This window comes from Carassius auratus, chromosome 44 (assembly GCF_003368295.1).
Source record: "Carassius auratus strain Wakin chromosome 44, ASM336829v1, whole genome shotgun sequence".
NCBI lineage: Eukaryota > Metazoa > Chordata > Actinopteri > Cypriniformes > Cyprinidae > Carassius > Carassius auratus.
In genome coordinates this window covers 13818411-13836461 of record NC_039286.1, presented here as the reverse complement: position 1 = coordinate 13836461, position 18051 = coordinate 13818411, and the positions used below count along the sequence as shown (strand labels likewise).

At 37.9% G+C, this 18051-nt stretch overlaps 1 protein-coding gene across 2 annotated transcripts in view; it reads left to right on the top strand.

The window, feature by feature from the left end:
* Window positions 1–576: 576 nt before the first annotated feature.
* Window positions 577–18051, top strand: part of LOC113062588 (nectin-2-like) — a 134021-nt gene continuing 116546 nt past the window's right edge. The window contains exon 1 of one of the 2 annotated variants that reach the window (XM_026232528.1): window positions 577–929. In XM_026232528.1, the coding sequence (XP_026088313.1) occupies window positions 866–929 (64 nt within the window). In that variant the 5' untranslated portion in view covers window positions 577–865. The remainder of the gene's footprint in view (window positions 930–18051) is intronic. The other variant, XM_026232529.1, reaches the window with a different exon arrangement.

The window sequence follows — 18051 nt, the reverse complement described above, 5'->3', positions numbered from 1 at the left end:
GGAAAACCCTCTACTATAATGTACTTTACATAATCGGTCGTTCACTGTTAGATTATACAGCTGTTTACTGTCGCAATAGGCTATGATATCTAATTAGATTCACTGAAATAGTGAATCTAAATAGACATTACAATCTGTTTGGACATTAAACATCAAACGTACTGTCACAATATACTTAAACATCTGATTAGATTCACAGAAATAGTTAATCTAATTAGATATTAAAGTGTATTGTGTCAGTTTTGATTCAGAATAGTGCAATAGAATGCAACCAGAATAGTACAACCAAAACAGACTATAGCCTACTCTAAATATATGAACTATTTCGAGGCGCCACGTATAATTGTACTGTTTATTTAATACAGAATATTATATATTAGAATAACTTACGCCGCATCAAACGTTAGGTAAAAACCAGGGGAATTTACCTGGGTGCTTTTTGACTAAATCGCCGGTAAATTTCGCATACTGATTATAATCTCGCACAAAACGCGTAAAAACAGACTATCTGGACGTTAGTTGCCCAATCCACAAGTTCTAAACTTCACTGTCGTTCCATTCCCACTTCGGCGTGACGCGACGATGACATCACATCACGAACAATTCTATCCGTCTCGCTCGCGCTCGAACAGAACGAGTGAGCGCGTCGCGTCAGGCAGGAGGACTCAACGGCGTTCGGCAGCACCACGGGCATCATAACATACCTGAACACACTCCGGGCTTTACCACCAGTGGGAGCGGACAGTAGACTGAGATTGCGATCTGACGAGCCTCAACACACCGCCTCCGGTTCGCTTCGCAAAGTAAAAGAGATTTTATGCTAAAGTTTCCAGGATTTGTTTAACCTCCCGCGGACGAGAGCGGAATGAGCGCCGTTACGATGATAAACTGTTGCCTGATTCTCGGCGCGTGTCTGCTGTCCAGCCAAGGTAATGTGACACAGTAACTTGTGGGTTAATCTTTTTACTGCTCGCCCGGTTTTGAAACTGTTTTCAAAGCCGCGTTTTTGCACGATGGTTACCTTCATTGAGCGCTTAACATGACGTCGCCCGTCCCAAGTGTAGCTATATTGATACGCAAGTTGCATGCGTGCGTAACGCTGGCGCGCGCCGATTCCTGCAGCTTTACCTGCTTATTCTAGGTTATCCTGGTTAACTTAATCAGAGCCACTGACCGTAACCCGTATCCATGCTCCCGTGCGCCATGTTACGCAAGGTGTGGCCTGTCGTTTTTTCTTAGACTGCAAGGGAGCAGGTGTAATTTTATTATCTTTCTTAATCACCTACTGTACAGTTTGAAACTTTTACATGTATTTATATATTTTGTTATATGTATTATATTGCACAGTGGTGGCAAGAAATGCAACAGGGTTTAGTTACTAACACTTTAAAGGTCTATGACAGGTCTGTGCTTCTTCTGACTGTAACTCTTCAAAATGCAATGATGTCTGAATTTAATGCAAGTCTTCTGCTGTTTTGAGATACCACCGTAATAAAATAGCATTTTAAGTTACTGTTCCCCATATTTGCCACACTAGTCTTGCATGTGGTGATGGTCCTAGACATTTCTTCCCTGGTGGTTTAAACATCACAGTGATTCGATGGCGTCTCAGAGGGGCTGCTTTCCTCTGATAAGGAGAGACATGTCTGTGGTTCTGTGTAAGCCGAGGCTACACTGCAGGACTGAAGCTCTGCGAATAGCCTATTTAAAGACTCATGTTACATGTTTTGGCAACATAGTGTGTACTTCATGCAACTATTTGCATTGTTTTTCATGATTGTAGCCTACCTATGATTCCAAAAACATTTTAGTACGAAGCCGTGTCCAGTATCAACAAACAACATGCAGAAGAATCGGGTTTGAACTAGCTAATTTGTGCAATAAAATCGTTCAAATAAAGAATTATAATTCTAAAGATAACTAGGCTATAATAACTATATTATCGTCCAAACCAACGAAAGACAAAGTTCTGTTTATTTTAATCGCTCGTGCAATTTTGTCTTCTACCTCTTTAAATTCTCAGTCTTTTTAATGTTCAGATGGATTCTGGTTGGCTGTCAATGTTTTTATTGTTCATCAGCTGAAATAAAACAAAATCTGACACTCTGAAATTGATTCTAACGATATTGTTATTATTGGTATTAATCACACTATTTATATTTATCAGTTACAGTTCTTGGTGTGAACGGCACTTAAATGCCAAAAAAATATGACTGAGATATGAAGAGCAGTTTTTAATACTCTTCCTAATGTGTTGCTCTTTTGCCCTTTATTTGCACTCTTTGCACTTGCCGCTCTTCCACTTGTTGGGACACTGTTTTCAACCCTGACAACTGATCAGGTGGTTTTCAAACCAGTTTCAGACTAGTTTCAAACCAGTGTGCACATTCTCTTAAATAGTTTTATTGCATGGTACATGGTCAGGGAAGCTCAACGTGATGCTGGCATGGGGTGTCTGTAAACGAATCCCGAACTTGAGCAGTCCCTGTGCACATATTTCACAAGAAACAGGAGCGTCTTGGTCGTTGGATAAATGAGTTTTGGATGGATGGATGAATCGTAGCACCACAATTAGTCATGCCAAGATTCCAGTGCCGCTCAACTCGCGTGGGCACACTCTGGGGTTCGCCTCTATTAATTTCTTCATGGGATAAGGCTTTTTACATCTCAAGACGAGCGGAGGGTTATTACCATGCATGCAAGACTTCAGCTTGCCCATTAATCTTGTTGGTACGTGTCAAAGGTTTGTGTATTAGTTCTCTAAAGGCATCTTCAGGGGTGAGGTGAAGGTTTCTTGCAGTTGTCATGGAGACCCCTTTTCATTGGGGATCTGATGGCATCCATCTTGTTTTATAGTCTTTGAGGGGAGTTTAAAACATTATTGCTGAGTGCTTAATTCGGTTTGGGATCAGGGAAGCACGACAAATGGAAGTAGATGCTTTCCTTATTGGCTCCCTTTGGTCTTCCATTACTGTCAGAAGCAACAAATGTCAGAGCAGCGGCAAAGAGCAACTCCTGCACAGAAGCGTGATAATGTAGTTTTCTTGTACTCCTTTTTTCTCCCTGCTGAACAATGCACTTCTATGCCAACAGGTTCCCAAGAACAAAAGACCTCAGAGTCTGCATTGTCCAAAAGAGAGCGCAGAATGAAACTCACACCTTCACAAGAAACCTTTCTCTGTCTTCCCCTCGTTGAGCATGCAAGAGGGACTCAAATCGCTGGCCTTTGATTGAGTGCCCTTTCCTCGCACCCCTCCTCCTTTTTTCTCCCGCCGTGCATTCAGAGCTCCGTCTCAAGCCTTTGTTCTGGTGGCTTTAGTGATTGGTCGCCTGTAAGACCCTCAGTCTCTTCCACTTCCATTGTTTATGACTGTGTGTAGAGTGGAGCACAGGAGAGTGCGTCTGTCCTCGATTTACCCCTGTCTCACAGTTTATACATCGTTTTGGCCCCTACTGTCTAAGAGCTGTTTCTGTGGTCTCGTTTGTAATGTAGATTATATATTTGAAATGACTTGAGTTCCAGAGTGTACAAAAACTGAAAAATGTTTGCTTGCTGGACTTCAGTTGTAAACGGGGAATCAGATGTTGCCATAGAACAGATGGAAAATCTGTTCTGTGTCTCCGTCCGTCCTCCCGATTTATCTGTTTGTCTCACGGTGTGTAAGAGATACGCTCTGTCTCCCTGTCTCTTTGACTCCCCAACATCCTCTCTCTCTCTCTCTCTCTCTCTCTCTCTGTCCTTCTGGTGGACATTGGTGCCGTTAGTGAAGGCTGGAGGACTCCTGAAGGCTAGCTATATAGTCTTATCAACCACTGTGCCTGATAAAATGAAGGCTAAAGAGAGGGATTTTTTTTGTGTGTGGGCTCTGAGATCAGCCTTTTTCATGACCCTGGGCTCATTCAAAGGGTTTTTCCACCCTCTTTTAAAATTTTCAGTGACTTCATTTCTTTTAGTCTTAAAAGCAGAGAGCGAAAAGCCATCTCACTGCTGTGCTGCATTGATATACCTCAAACATTTTGACTGACATCAAACTGAAATGTATAGGGTTCAGGCGTGTGCTGAAAGATGTAATAAGTTTACAGCTATAAACAGTTGGTTAGTACATTTAAGTGATTTAGATTTTCGTGAAACCTAGTTAATTCTCTTCTCAGTTGTTTAATAAATTAATAAAAGTTATCACTTTTCCAAAAATACTACATCTTTACATTATTTGTTAAAATTATTTACATTTTAGCAGATTTTGACTTGTATACTTGACAAAAAACCCCAAACAAACATGGACTCTGTTGTGGCATTGTGTAAGCACAGAACCAAAGCTTAAAATCTAGACTTACTTAAATCATTCTTTCGATTGTTGCTGTGCAAAAGCTATTTTTTTCCTTAGGGAAAATGCAAATCTAGTTCTTCTTTGCGGCTTAACTTGTCTTAAAATTCAGGTTAGCTGTCCTTTCATCTGTCAGCTGGATTGGTGCTGGATTAAGCTCATAAATGCTGCTCTTTGATTGCTAAAATGACTTAATGGAGTTCTCAATTATGTTTCTTGTAAGTAGAACCATCTCATTTCTGTGTGTTTTTATTGCTCACAGGAATCCTTGGAGAAACGTCTGAATAATTGAGTGTAGAGCTATAACATTAATGTGCATTGCATAGACTACCCAGTGTAATTTGATCAAGGTAGTTTGATGAGAAATATGAGTGCATATTGAAATCTGACTTTTATTAGTTTAACACATCCGTGCATGCAGGTGAGCATCCGTCAGAAGCATTGGCGGTGGGCATTACTTGTTAACAGCATTTGCCTGAGCTAGCGCGAACTATGCTGATTCATTGAGATCCTCTTGAGGGAGGAGCTGAAATTGCCTTAATTACCGTCTGATCTTCTTCAGAAGCTCGCTGCATGATTGACTTTCTTAGCCCCGCGCCGTTAATGCGCTGCTTTTAATTGTACGGGCACACTTTCAAACATGTCTGTATGCCTTTATGTGAGTAATCTACCTTTTTAATAGAAACCGTGCTTCCACCTCAGCAGACCTCTGTAATTTACAGCGCTGTTAACCTCATTACCAACAATAAATTTGTGTCATCTAAAAAAGTGGCTTACAGGATCTCATTTTCTCATCTTGTTCTTTTAATCTGAGAGATGGGTAACACTTTAGAATAATGGTCCATTAGTTAATGTTAGTTAACTACTTTCGTTAACATGATCTAAGCAAGAACAATCCTTCTACAGCATTTATTAGTCTTAGTTGACATTAATTTAAACACTTAGTAATGCATTATTCAAATCAAAAGTTGTGCTTGTCAACATTAGTAAATGCACTGTGAATTAGCATGAACTAACAATGAACTGTATTTTCATTAACTAACATTAACAAAGATGAATTGAGGAACAGTACTGGAATGTTTCTGATTAAAAGCTCTTTTTTTTTGTCAACAAGTGTGTTTGCAACCCCATTCATGTCCATAATGTGACTCTGTGTTCTAAATGAAACCATATTTAATGAGGAAATAAAATGTGTGAATTGATTGGTTTGTAAATTGTTACAGTTTGATGAAAGATTATGAAGACAACAGTAAATGTTGTCAGTTTTGTTTTCATGTTTTGCTTAAATGACCAGAAAAAACTTTTTTTTTTTTGCTCTGTTTTTGACATTTTTAATGTTTGTGGAATGATGATTTGGGCGTTTGAGATCTGTTAGCAAGGAATTGAATAATAGCATTGGAATGTTTTTGATTAAAATTGGAATTTCCAAGCCATTTTTCTTCCATAATGTAACATGTACATTGTGTATCTGAATGAAACAATATTTTACAAGAAAAAAAGGTGGGAATTGATTGAAATGTGCAAGATGTCACAGTTTGGCGAAAGATTATGAAAATGAGCAAAGAGATAATGTGTGTAGGAAAATAAATAGTGTCATTTTTTAAATTTGACTTAAGCAACTTTGAAAAAAGACCATATAAGCTATTTAGAGGCTGTAGAACTGTGTTTTTCTAACTTTAAAAAAATATTTTTTTATATTTTGAGTCCCTTGCTTTGAGCCTTTGTGATCATTTTGCAAGGAATTGAATAATGGCACGTTTTTGATGGCACGTTGACTCTTTTCAAGAGTCAACAAGTGCTTTCTTAACTCATTTTACTTCCACATTGTGACACTTCTGAATAAAATGTGAAAAAAAGATGGGAATTGTTTTGCTTGTGTACGCGGTCCAATCTGATGAAAGACAAACATGTCTTTTTCTTTAGATTGATATTCACCAGTGAACTGTAGACAGCAAGACCTTGAGCATGTCATAAAGTAATTCCTAACATGTCAATTGAAAAGATGTTGAGAAGTGACCATATAAACAATGTAGATTCAGCAGAGGAACATGATTTCTGACCTGTTATTTTGATATTTTGCTTATACCCAGTTAATGAAAAATGACTTCCATCCAGAGCTGTTCTTCTAAGACCTTGGGATTAAACAAAGCGAAATAAATAATTATATCTCCTGTATGGTTTTTTAGTTTATTTTGGTGAATTGAGATGACAGGCATGTCTCAAGCTGCAGCCTTAAACCCTGGAGAGGATTCCCGGAGTTGCTGGCATGCAAAGCTCTGAGCTGAAGGGTGGAAGGCTAATGCTTCTTGAGGATTCCTCCGAGCTCCAGTCATGGTGTTAGGGAAAATGACTTTCCTGGGGAATCATAAATGTTTATATGAGCGGCTGACTATGATGCCCTAGTCCTTCTGTGTGTGTGTGTGTGTATGTGTTTCTGCTTTTTAGTTCCAGCTGACTTGGCAGTTATATACTACTGTAAGTTCGTTCAGCTCTTTGTAGTGATGGAAATGGCTAAAAAAGGTTTCAGTAACTGAGCGGGAACAGATGGGGTTCTGCAGACTGAAGAATTGCAGAATCACACTTCTCTGGATACTGAGACTAAAATTGCAATGTATCCAGGCATGGCAACACACTCTCCACTAGCACATTTTTCACAAACGCTCTGTCCACTTCCAGGCTCACATACGTGCTTGCAAATCTAGAAAAATACATAGGATTATGTGGAAAGACCCAGACACACTGAAGAAAATATTGTTGCCGAGGTTTTGCTCTTTTAAAGTTCATTTTAAGTTGCAGATGCAGGGTAGTAAATTTAATTTTTTGACAGATAATGGAGTACAAGGCTATAGAAATCTGCATGAAATTCTCGTAAAACAGATACACTGTTCTTGGAAGAATGTGCTAAAATGTTTTCAGTTCGTTCAGATTGAAATTTTTGATCGCAGACAAATCTGATCACATATGCACTTCTTGTAGGAGATAAGTTTTCCAAATGATGTTGGAGTTATAATTGTTAACAGCTGATGTCTGTGATTTCGTCAACTGATTCAGATGGGATTGGGATGTCTGCCATTTTTACTTAAATGGGACTTTTACAATACATTATATGGAACTGTTTATGTTCTGGAAATAGGTTAAAATGTCTGAATCCATGATGAAGGTGCACTGGGCATCAAATCAAGAAATTGAGCTTCGGTCACTGTATCCAACAAAGATTAATATAAATGGACTGCATTTATAAAGCACATTCAACAGACCCATGGCTGTCCAAAGCAAGGCACCATCCAGCTCGTCGGGAGCTGCTGCGGTTAGGTGTCTTGCTCAAGGACACCTCGACACTTGGTCAGGTGGAGCCAGAGATAGACAACCTACATGAACCACTGAGCCACTGCCGCCCCAAATAAATGAGAAATATTGTGAAAACATAATGCAGCACAGTCACAGACATTCCTGTCTGGATGTGAATGGATTCCTCAGAGGATGCCTGCCTGAGTTAGCGGAAAGACAGCAGGTAAAATGCTCCATTTATACACAGCTTGTGTAAAAAAAAAGACAGATGGATTTTATTTCAGATGGAAAACAAACCACAAAGTATGTCTGCAAAACAGGACTACATGAAGTTTTGATGTCTCTCCTGAGGACAAAGTCTCCATTTCCTCTTCTTTTAATCTTTTTTCTCATTCTCGGTCCCGTGTGAGGGGTCTCGCAAAAGATTGGCACACTCATTTTCCCCGTTTCTTCCGTCCGATAGCTATCTGTCCGTCATATGAAACCTCACGGTGGGTTGAGTGTCAGGCACATTGACACTGCACAGGTGACTGCTCTCGGATCTAGACACTGCTGTGTTTCCGAAGCCCAGAAGTTTCCAAAGTTTGGCCGTACTGTCATAACCAAGGCTATTCTCAGGCTGTCTTATTCCCATTTCTCTCTCTGTCTCACTTTCTCACATCGGTGAGTGTCAAATCCTGCACCATTTCTCAGAACGGTGATAGATGGAAAGAAAGAGAGAAGAGCCAAAGGAAATTGACTTTAAGTCCGATGACAGAGGTTAATTCCTGCTTCATTAGGAAGCGTGGTCCGAATCCTAAGGAGGATGTTGAACATGAAAGCCCTCCTCAGGCTGGAGAAGAACTCATTTCTTGGAACGGCGGTATTGAATTGTGGTGAAAATAAAAGGCGAGGCTGAATTTTCAACTGATGTTTTCAAAGCAAAAATATAACTTTTTCCAGTTCGTGTCATGTTAATAATTTAGTATATAGTCAGGCCTATACAGTTGATAGCAATATTAATACATTTAAATGTTGGATTTTGATGCAATTGCATTTAATTTGGTTTGTAATGCAGAAGATAATTAAAATTTGATGGTACATGATAAAAAAAAAAAAAAAAATTATGAAATGAAAAAGATGTAAAAAAAAAGCAACTTAAAGTTCGGCTGATTGCGTCTTAATCATTTAAGTATTCCAAAAATACATTAAGTATATTCTTTTATTAAATAGCATATTAACATATTGTATAGTTTAGTATATTGTTTCCATAATAAGTACACTTTTTACAAGTATGCTGAAGTGTACTTCTTTTTCACAGCTCCCAACATCATTACTAGAATTTCTCATAAACTGGTTCTGCTTCAGGCCTCAATATAAAATCTGGTGAAGCAAAACCAGTTTATAGTGTAATCCCACCCATACCCATGCTGGCATTGGACCAGGATTTCCTCCGATTTCATGTGATATTATGTACAGTATCATTTCTTCAGCTGTTAGACTTCTGGTTAATTACACAATTAGATTAAGGTGCATACGGATGTTGTCGTTCGTAAATATGCGGGTCCGCCTTCACAATCACATTCTTCTGAATGTCAGCATCCAAACATCTGTGTCCTGTTGAATCCTGCTTTGAGGGATTCAGTATTTGACTCCCATCAAATATTACTCAACACAAAAACAAGCTCATTGTAACATAATAATGCAACCCGTCAGATGTTTCATTTGAAGTGTTGTTATTTGAGTGACGGCTCTCAAACTTGCATTGAGCTGTAGATGGACAGTGTAACACCTGAAATAATGAAGTAAATGTGTTAGAAACAATCAGTCTCTCTGACGAGTCACAATGCTACATTGCATTAATGCATGAAACTAAACTCGAAGGTGTCAATTCTAATACCTTTAATGCACAAAACAGGCTCTTTTTTTGGCATATATTATCAAACGCTCTTCCTGACAGCTGTACTTGAGGAGAGGAGAATGAAGGGAGGTGGGATTCAGTGCTCTTCTTCACTAGTTGTTTAGCATAAGCACCGCTGTAGGTCGCATCTCAATCATGACATATTTAGACCTATTTTTGAAGACTTGATTACGCAGATGAAGCATGTCCTGATTAGGCTGTGTATATTGTGATATTTAAAGCTTTAAAGAAAAATTCTGTCCATTTTGTGCATCCAGCAGAAGACTAGGGCCTGTCAGTGAAAACCATTTATTGTGGAATTTAGTTAAGTCACCTTAATGCTGTTAAATTACACACATTAGCTTAAAGGGGTCTTTAAGACTTCTTTATTCTTTCCTAACATTCCTCTTGATATTGTGATAAATTGTATACTTTTTTCTACTGTCTACGTTGTTCCTAATAAAAATGTCTTTGCAGTCACGTGTCATTATAGAGACCACTTTTATTGATCGTCTTCATTATTGATATATAACGTAAGCCCTTCTTTATTTTTGGTGTTCTTGTTGAGTATGTTTTTTTGCTGTGAAATAAATAGCAAAACACAAGCACAATGGGCTTCAAATGCTTTTTTATCTTACATTTGATTGTTTATTGTACATAAAGTCAGTGTTGTTTGTTAGCATGAGCAAATGAAATGGCACTGCAGAGGCAGTGTAAACTTTGCCTTTACATGATAATGTCTCTCCCATGAGAATGATTTCTTAATTTCTTCTGCTTTTGGCTGTTCTGAAGGGTCTTAGTCATCATAAAACACAATTTGCAGCTTGTTGTACTTCTAGTTACGACTTCTAGTTTAGGAAAATTAAAAATTCAGGATCTCTGAAAATTTGAATATTCCATTTTGAGCTTGATTAGTTTGATTAATTTTGAGTATAAATTACTGGGTACATCTTGGGCTAATTTAGAACATGCAACCACAATTATGGGGAAAAGTACTGACTCGACAGTTGTCCAGAAGACAATCATCAACACCCTCCACAAGGAGGGTAAGCCACAGAAGGTCATTGCTGAAAGACCTGGCTGTTCACTGAGTGCTGTATCAAAATATAGTCATAAAGAATTGACGGGAAGGACAAAGTGTGGTAGGAAAAGGTGCACAATCAACAGGGATGACCACAGCCTTGGTAAGATTGTCAGGAAAAGCTTATTCAAGAACTTGGGAGCTTCACAAGGAGTGGACTTAAGCCAGAGTCAGCGCATCAAGAGCTACATCTGTCACGTTTCTAGAACCAAGCCACTGCTGAAGTTAATTGTGTTGTATAAATTATATTTAACTTTAACTAGATTAACACTAAAATAAGTATTTTGTGAATTTATTTATTATTTTACTGTTACAGTTAACTGCATGTTTAAAGATGTAATATTAAATATCAGTGTATTGGTACTACTAAAAACAAAAGTTTTTGCTTTGCATTTTTGAAAGGTTTTGCATATAGATGTCAAAGCTATTAAAATGATTCTCATTCCGCTAAAATGATTAAAAATGTGATATTATTCATGCCATGCCAGTATAGGTCGACGTCACTTTGTAAAGAAACATTATGTGTCTCTGCACATACCTATAGACTGAATATGTAATATACATGCACATGAAGGCACAGTTTTCACAAATTTGTGTTTTTGTAGTTTACACAAAGATAACCGTGTCGGTTTCAAAAACTTGCACTTTAAAACTCATTTTCAAGCCTTCAAAACTCCTCTGTCGTGTAAATGAACAGCCAAACAGCATAAAGTTTTCAGCTTTTAGTTGAAAATAGTGTCAAGTAAACCCCCTAAATCACACCATGCAGTTTTTTTTTCAGTGTATGACAATTGTTTGGAGGGGGAGGGTTTTAAAAACGGGTACTTGGTGACATCATCCAAAAGATGATGATCATTTCAGAGGCAGAGCTAGTTATTGCATTTTAGCAATACTTTGCAATAACATGCAGTGGTGAATCATTCACGATGAGACTAGCAATGTATATTCAGTTAATTAATATGGACAGTTTGAAGTATATTGCACATTTTCTGCTATATATTCAGCGTTGTGCTGCCTTTGCCTTGTAATACTTTACATTTTGCTTGAGGACCAGCATCAAGAAGACATTCTGTGTTTTCCCTCAGCGCTGGTTCTGTGGCGAGTCCTTCACAGATGAGCACAACAGAATGCTGTCAAATCTTGCTGAGTCTATGCAGGGGTCCTGAGCTGGCACACAAGCCGGGCCGGTCATGTGGGCGTCCTTGGCGTGCCAGGGAGCTGAGGTTGCCTGGTGCCCTTCCAGATGCCCAGCACTTGCAGGAGCGGAGAAGATAGCCAAGACTCACTATGCTGGCGACCTCTGCCTCATGTCTGATGGGATGAGTCATGCTCGTACAGCACACAGGGGCCATAACTAGGTGTTTGTTTGTATGTGAGTGAGTGTTTGTGGGAAGTAGGTTGTTTCACAATCACTGCTTTTAAAATATCTGCATTAATGAGAATGCATGCCGTCAGCTAATGCAATGTAAGCAGAGTGCAGTTTTATACTGGTTTATATTAATATAGTAGCTGATCAATATGGGCTTTTTAGTGGCCTGTGCTGATGTCAGAAAAGCAGGTACATTAATCCATTGGTCTATGACATTCTTTAAAGACCCTGTTGACTTTTCTAACCACTTTCAGACTTGTTACTTTGCAGTTACATTTCTGGATTACCTTTTGCGGTAAATATACATCTGTAATTGATACGAAGTGGCTTTGCATCTTTTCCAAACAATTTTAATCCAAACATGTTACAATTCTTGAATATATAACATGAATATATTTTAAATGAATATAATATAAATGTATATGAAATGTTATGTATGTATGTACATATACAATATGTATGTGTGTGTGTATATATATCCCATCTTCATTTCAAATTTATATTTTCGTTTTCATTTTTTATATTTTCATATTATATATTTATTAAACATCCATCCATCCATCCATCTATATTTGAATATTTGTTTACTTCTGCATATTGTTCAACAAAATTAGATGCCATTTAGAATAAAATTAATTTGATGTGATGAAATACTGAAAATCTTTTTTTTTTTTGTAAAAGGTAAATGGTATAAAAATGAATGTTGATCATAACAGATCCTAACCTCCTACGTGCTAGAAGGTGTTACTCTTACAGCTTTTTTCACACATGGCATTAAAATTCAGCAAATTAGCTGCTTTGTAACTTCTGCGTTTTGACATCAGATTTCAAATCGCCTATTGAATACCTTTATGCCTAATTAATAATATATATATTTTTTTTAATTAAGGAAAAAAAAAAATCAATGTTTTTATCAAACTTTTTTTTTGATCCCTTCTTTTCATCATCCTGACTGTTGAATTTTTTTTGGTGTCAGACACTTGCAATACACTCGATTCCCAATGCATGTTGTCTTCTTGAATATCCTGTTGCACTCGTGACAGAAGTAAAATGGGCTGCAAAGGTCATTTTGTGTGATGATGGCAGTTACGTGTGGACTTAATTTGACAGTCTCTCTTGTCTCTTCCTGTGTTTCAGGAGCTCTTGTAAGGTTTTTCCTGTTGAGTGTTTATTTCTGAGTGTCTGTCGTCTCATGTCTGAGTGTTAATGCGTTTTGTAATCAGCGTGTCTGATTGCAGCATGTGTGTGTGTGTGTGTGTGGGATGCTCTGGGCTCACACAGGTTACCCCCTCTCAGTCACACATTCCATTACCATATATGGGCAGCAGAGCAAGACGAAGCAATTACTGTCGCCTACAGTGTTCTCTCATCGGATCCTCCTCTTCTCGCTCGTCCCTCTCCCTTTTATCTCCTGCTCTCTCTCTTTTCCTTTTTTCTGTCTCCATTGTTTCTCCTTTCTTTTTTTTGCATGTTCTTTCTGTCTTTTGTCTTTCTCCTTCACTGTCTACACCCACATCAGCCCCTTCGCTTTGTTCCTTCCTTCTTAATTTCACTCCTCTAGTCGTTTACTGCATTCTGATTTGCATGCCTACATTACACGCTTAAAGGGATAGTTCACCCGAAAATGGAAATTGTCATATTTCTGTATGAATTTCTTTAGTTGGTGGAACATGAAAGAAGATATTCTGAGAAAGTCGAGTGTTTGCATACAATGAAAGTCAATGGGGTCCAATGTTGTTTGGACTGCAGGGATCTTCAACATATGTTCTCAGAACAAGAAAAGTCATGTAGTGACATGAAGGTGAGTAAATGATGACAGAATGTTATATATATATATTTTTTTTTTTTGGCTGAACACCTTTTAAGTACTAGGAATGTGCAAAACTTACTAGTCAGAACAGAACTGAACAGCCAGCAGAGTTTATTAATCATAGCAAGCTAATTAAAGCTTGACAGCTGAAAAAAAAAGAAAAGAAAAGCTATTACAGTGCCAAAATACTTCTTGGATAAAAATAAATGTCAAGTATTTATGCAATATTATGAAGAAAAAAGGACATTGGATATGTTTTTAAATGTTACAAAAATAAATAAAAATTGTTCTTTTGAAACTTTCTATTCATGAAAAAGTGAAGGAAAATAAAGATTTACAGTTACCCCCAAAATATTCAGCATTACAGCTGTTTTCAACACTTATAATACAAATAAATAAAAATAATAAAAAGAATGACTTCTTAAGGATCATGTGTCACTGAAGACTGGAGTAATGATGCTGAAGTTTTGGATTACACAGATACATTTATTTATTATATTGAATATTTAATAACTGTAAGTTTACATAGAAAACAGTCATTTTAAAATGTATTAATATTTCACATATAATACACACACTCACTGGTCACTTTATTAGGTACACCTTGCTATAGTACCGGGTTGGACCAACTTTTGTCTTCAGAACTGGCTTAATAATGGCACAGATTCAACAAAGTGTTGGAAACATTCCTCCGAGATTTTGGTCCATATTGACATGATAGCATCACACAGTTGCTGCAGATTTGTTGACTACACATCCATGATGTGAATCTCCTGTTCCAGCACATCCCAAAGCTGCTCTATTGGATTGAGATCTGCTGACTGTGGAGACTGTTTGAGTAAAGTGAACTCATTGTCTTGTTCAAGAAACCAGTCTAAGATGAGTCGAGCTTTGTGACATGGTGCATTATCCTGCTGGAAGTAGCCATCAGAAGATGGGTACATGGTGGTCATAAAGGGATGGACATGGTCAGCAACAATACTCAGGTAGGCTGTGGCATTTTAAATGATCAGTTGGTATTAAGGGACCCAAAGTGTACCAACAAATTATCCCCCACACCATTATACTACCACCAGCCTGAAACACTGAGACAGGGCAGGATGAATCCATGCTTTCATGTTCTTTACACCAAATTCTAACAAGTGGTTATTTGAGTTACTGTTGCCTTTCTATCATCTCTAACCAGTCTGTCCATTCTCATCTGACATCAACAAGGCATTTTCTTCCACACAACTGCCGCTCACTGGATATTTTCCCTTTTTTTTGACCATTCTCTGTAAACACTAGAGATGGTTGTGGCCGAAAATCCCAGTAGATCGGCAGTTTTTTAAATACTCAGACCAGCCCGTCTGGCACAGACAACCATTCCATGATCAAAGTCACTTAAATCCCCTTTCTTCCTCATTCTGATGCTCAGTTTGAACTTCAGCGAGTGGTCTTCACTACACCTAGAGTTTCATCCATGTGATTGGCTGATTAGGAGTTTGTGTTACCAAACAGTTGAACGGGTTTACCTAATAAAGTGACTGGTCATTATGTGTATATGTATCAAAGTCCTCAAAATGTGCTATGCAACTTGTACTGTAGGTTCATGCTTTTGTTCTTGCATTTTTTCACCTTTTTCTACAAGTTAAATTGCCCTCACAAGCTCCTCATCCTCTGAAGCAAGGGTTTGAGGGTAATATTAGCCTTAAATCATTATCTGAAATAAGCTGAAAATAGTATGCCGGAACTGGGCACAACAGATTATGTATCTCTGTATGATATTTAGGCTTCTGTATATTACCTGCTATGATTTTAATCAACTAATCCATATATTGCATACTATGCATTACGGATGGTATAGGATATAAAATGCATCACGTTCAGTTTCTGTCCAAATGCTCCATGCAAAAACAAAAGAAAACATGGCCATTAAGTCCCAGTCACCTGGTCCAAGGTGTTCTGTGTCTCTCTTTAACAACTTCTCCATTGACATTCTTCTTATCAAACGCTTTCCTTTACCTTGATGGCATTTCCTTGGCGATTTCGCTCATGAATTGGTTTCGATTTAAAGCGTTTTCTCTGCTGAGATTCAGAACAATGGAAGGGTTTTAATGCATCAGCCTGGAGAAAAAAACATAAATGGCCTTGTCAGGCAGAAAGAAAACCCATATCTCTGTTCTTGCGCTGTAAAAGGGCTTAGCAGAATGATTACTTGTGAAAGCTAAATTGGCTTTCTGCCCCCTGTCTTCCACTGCCGCCCATTCTGTATCTCCAGTCCCTCTTGTTTTGTTTCTCTTCTTGCGAACTCCTTATTTCTTTCATAAATCGTAACACAAAAAGCAAGAAATGAAGCCCCCCTCCCTCTCCCTCTTTCTGTTTCTTGTTTGGCTCTCTTGTGTAAGTATATTGAGAAGGTCAAGACCGTGTGTTTATTTTAGTTCTTATCTTTGTCAATGACCTCCTTCCACCCAAGCAGAGATTCAGTCCCCTGATGTCTGACAGACTGACTCCATCTCCCTCCCTCTTGTCTGTCTTTCTTCCTCCCTTGTCACCTGAATCATCTCTTTTATTCCCCTTATCCATTTCCCACTCCTCCTCTAACTCATTGGCGTAATTAAAGTTTGACTGCAGGAATACAGAGTAGGGATGGGTCAGGATTATAAGAATTTTAATCTAGGGACATGAAATGCAGTGTAATGTGTTATTAATGGAATTAATTGCAATAAATATTTGACAAGGATATAATTTAAGGATGTTTTATATATATATATATGTATGTGTGTTTGTGTGTATGTAATTTGTACAAATATTTTTAGATTTTGTTATTAAGTTGAAGTTGCATTTAAAAAATAAATTATTTGTTACATTTTAAATAAGTATATCTTTATTTGTCAATTTTATATTTATTAATTTAGTTTTACTGCTACATTTAATGTGTTTAATTGTTAAAGAAACAATATTAAATTGCAGTTTATTGGTGAATTTAAACTGATTTTATTTTTAATTTTCATTTGTAGTTGTAGTAATTTGTAGTAGATTTAAAAAACAAAATGTTGCTAAAAATGTTATCTATATTTTATTTCAGCAAATATTTATTTTATTTCAAGTACGAAATATATATATTTTCCCCAAGTGTTTCTGAGTGAAAATGGTTTCAAAGAAAATCCTACAGCATCTTCTGTGCATTTAATTAGGTAGCACTTTTAAAAGAAATGGTGTCAATTTTTTAAGTTGAACTTTAAGAAAGTTTCTCTTATTTACGCAAGACCACATTCTGCGACTAAGAAATGCGTCTGATCGTACATGACCCTAAATCAGCTTAATTGTGCAGCGTTTCAATAAGAACGACTGCTCGATTATGAAAACATGTAGTTCTGTGGTTCTCTAGATCCGCACTTCCTCTCGGTGCGGTCATGTCCTGACTGTCTAGTTAGTGTGACAAATTCTCCTCGTTTTATTACCAAACTATGTAAATAATATAAATGATTATAGTGCATGATAACAGGGCTCTCTATCTCTCCCCTCCTTCTGTTCCGGATATACAGTCCTAATCTGTCTTTCTGAGGCGCTGCTCACTTGTGTCTGGCTCAGCAGATATCATTGAAAAACTGTCAGTGCGAGACATGTTTATTCTCTCTATTCTCTTACATTCTCTTAGAAGCTCTTTTCGACGTCTTTCTTCTCTGCTTTCCTTCCCCCGAGGTGCTTTCCACCATCATTTCATTTGTATGTTTTTGTGTATGTGTGTACATGTCTGTTTCGTCTTGATGAGGGCCACTAGTGGGTGTTTAGTCAGGATGAGCATGTCGAACGGGAACGGGGTGATGTAAGAGCGAGTAGATGGATCGGTAGAGCAGGTATACGGCTGCTATCATTAGTCTAACGCTGTGTGTTATATCAGTTATCTTTTATTCAGTTCATCATTTTCAGTGCTTTCTCTGTCTGAATGTGTGGGTGTTTGTATGGCACGCTCTCTGCTTTTTTCTTACTAATTAGCTGGTAATTTGTGTGTATGTAAATGTAATAATTTACTTGTTGGCTTTATGAAACACTGCCTTCTCTGTTTACACCTGTATACATCCGTTTATGTGCACTGGCCTTTACCAAATGTCTCAGTCCCACTCCTGCTGAGATCTCTGACAGGTTTCTCACTTCACCATCAATCTCCAGCTGGACTAACTAACTTCTTCAAACACACACCGCATACAGTAGTCTGTCCCTATGTCTGTCTGTTCATCTGTCCCTCTTTCTGTCCATCTCTCTGTGTCTGTCTGTCCGTCCGTCCGTCCATCCCTCTGTCTGTCTGTATCTGCC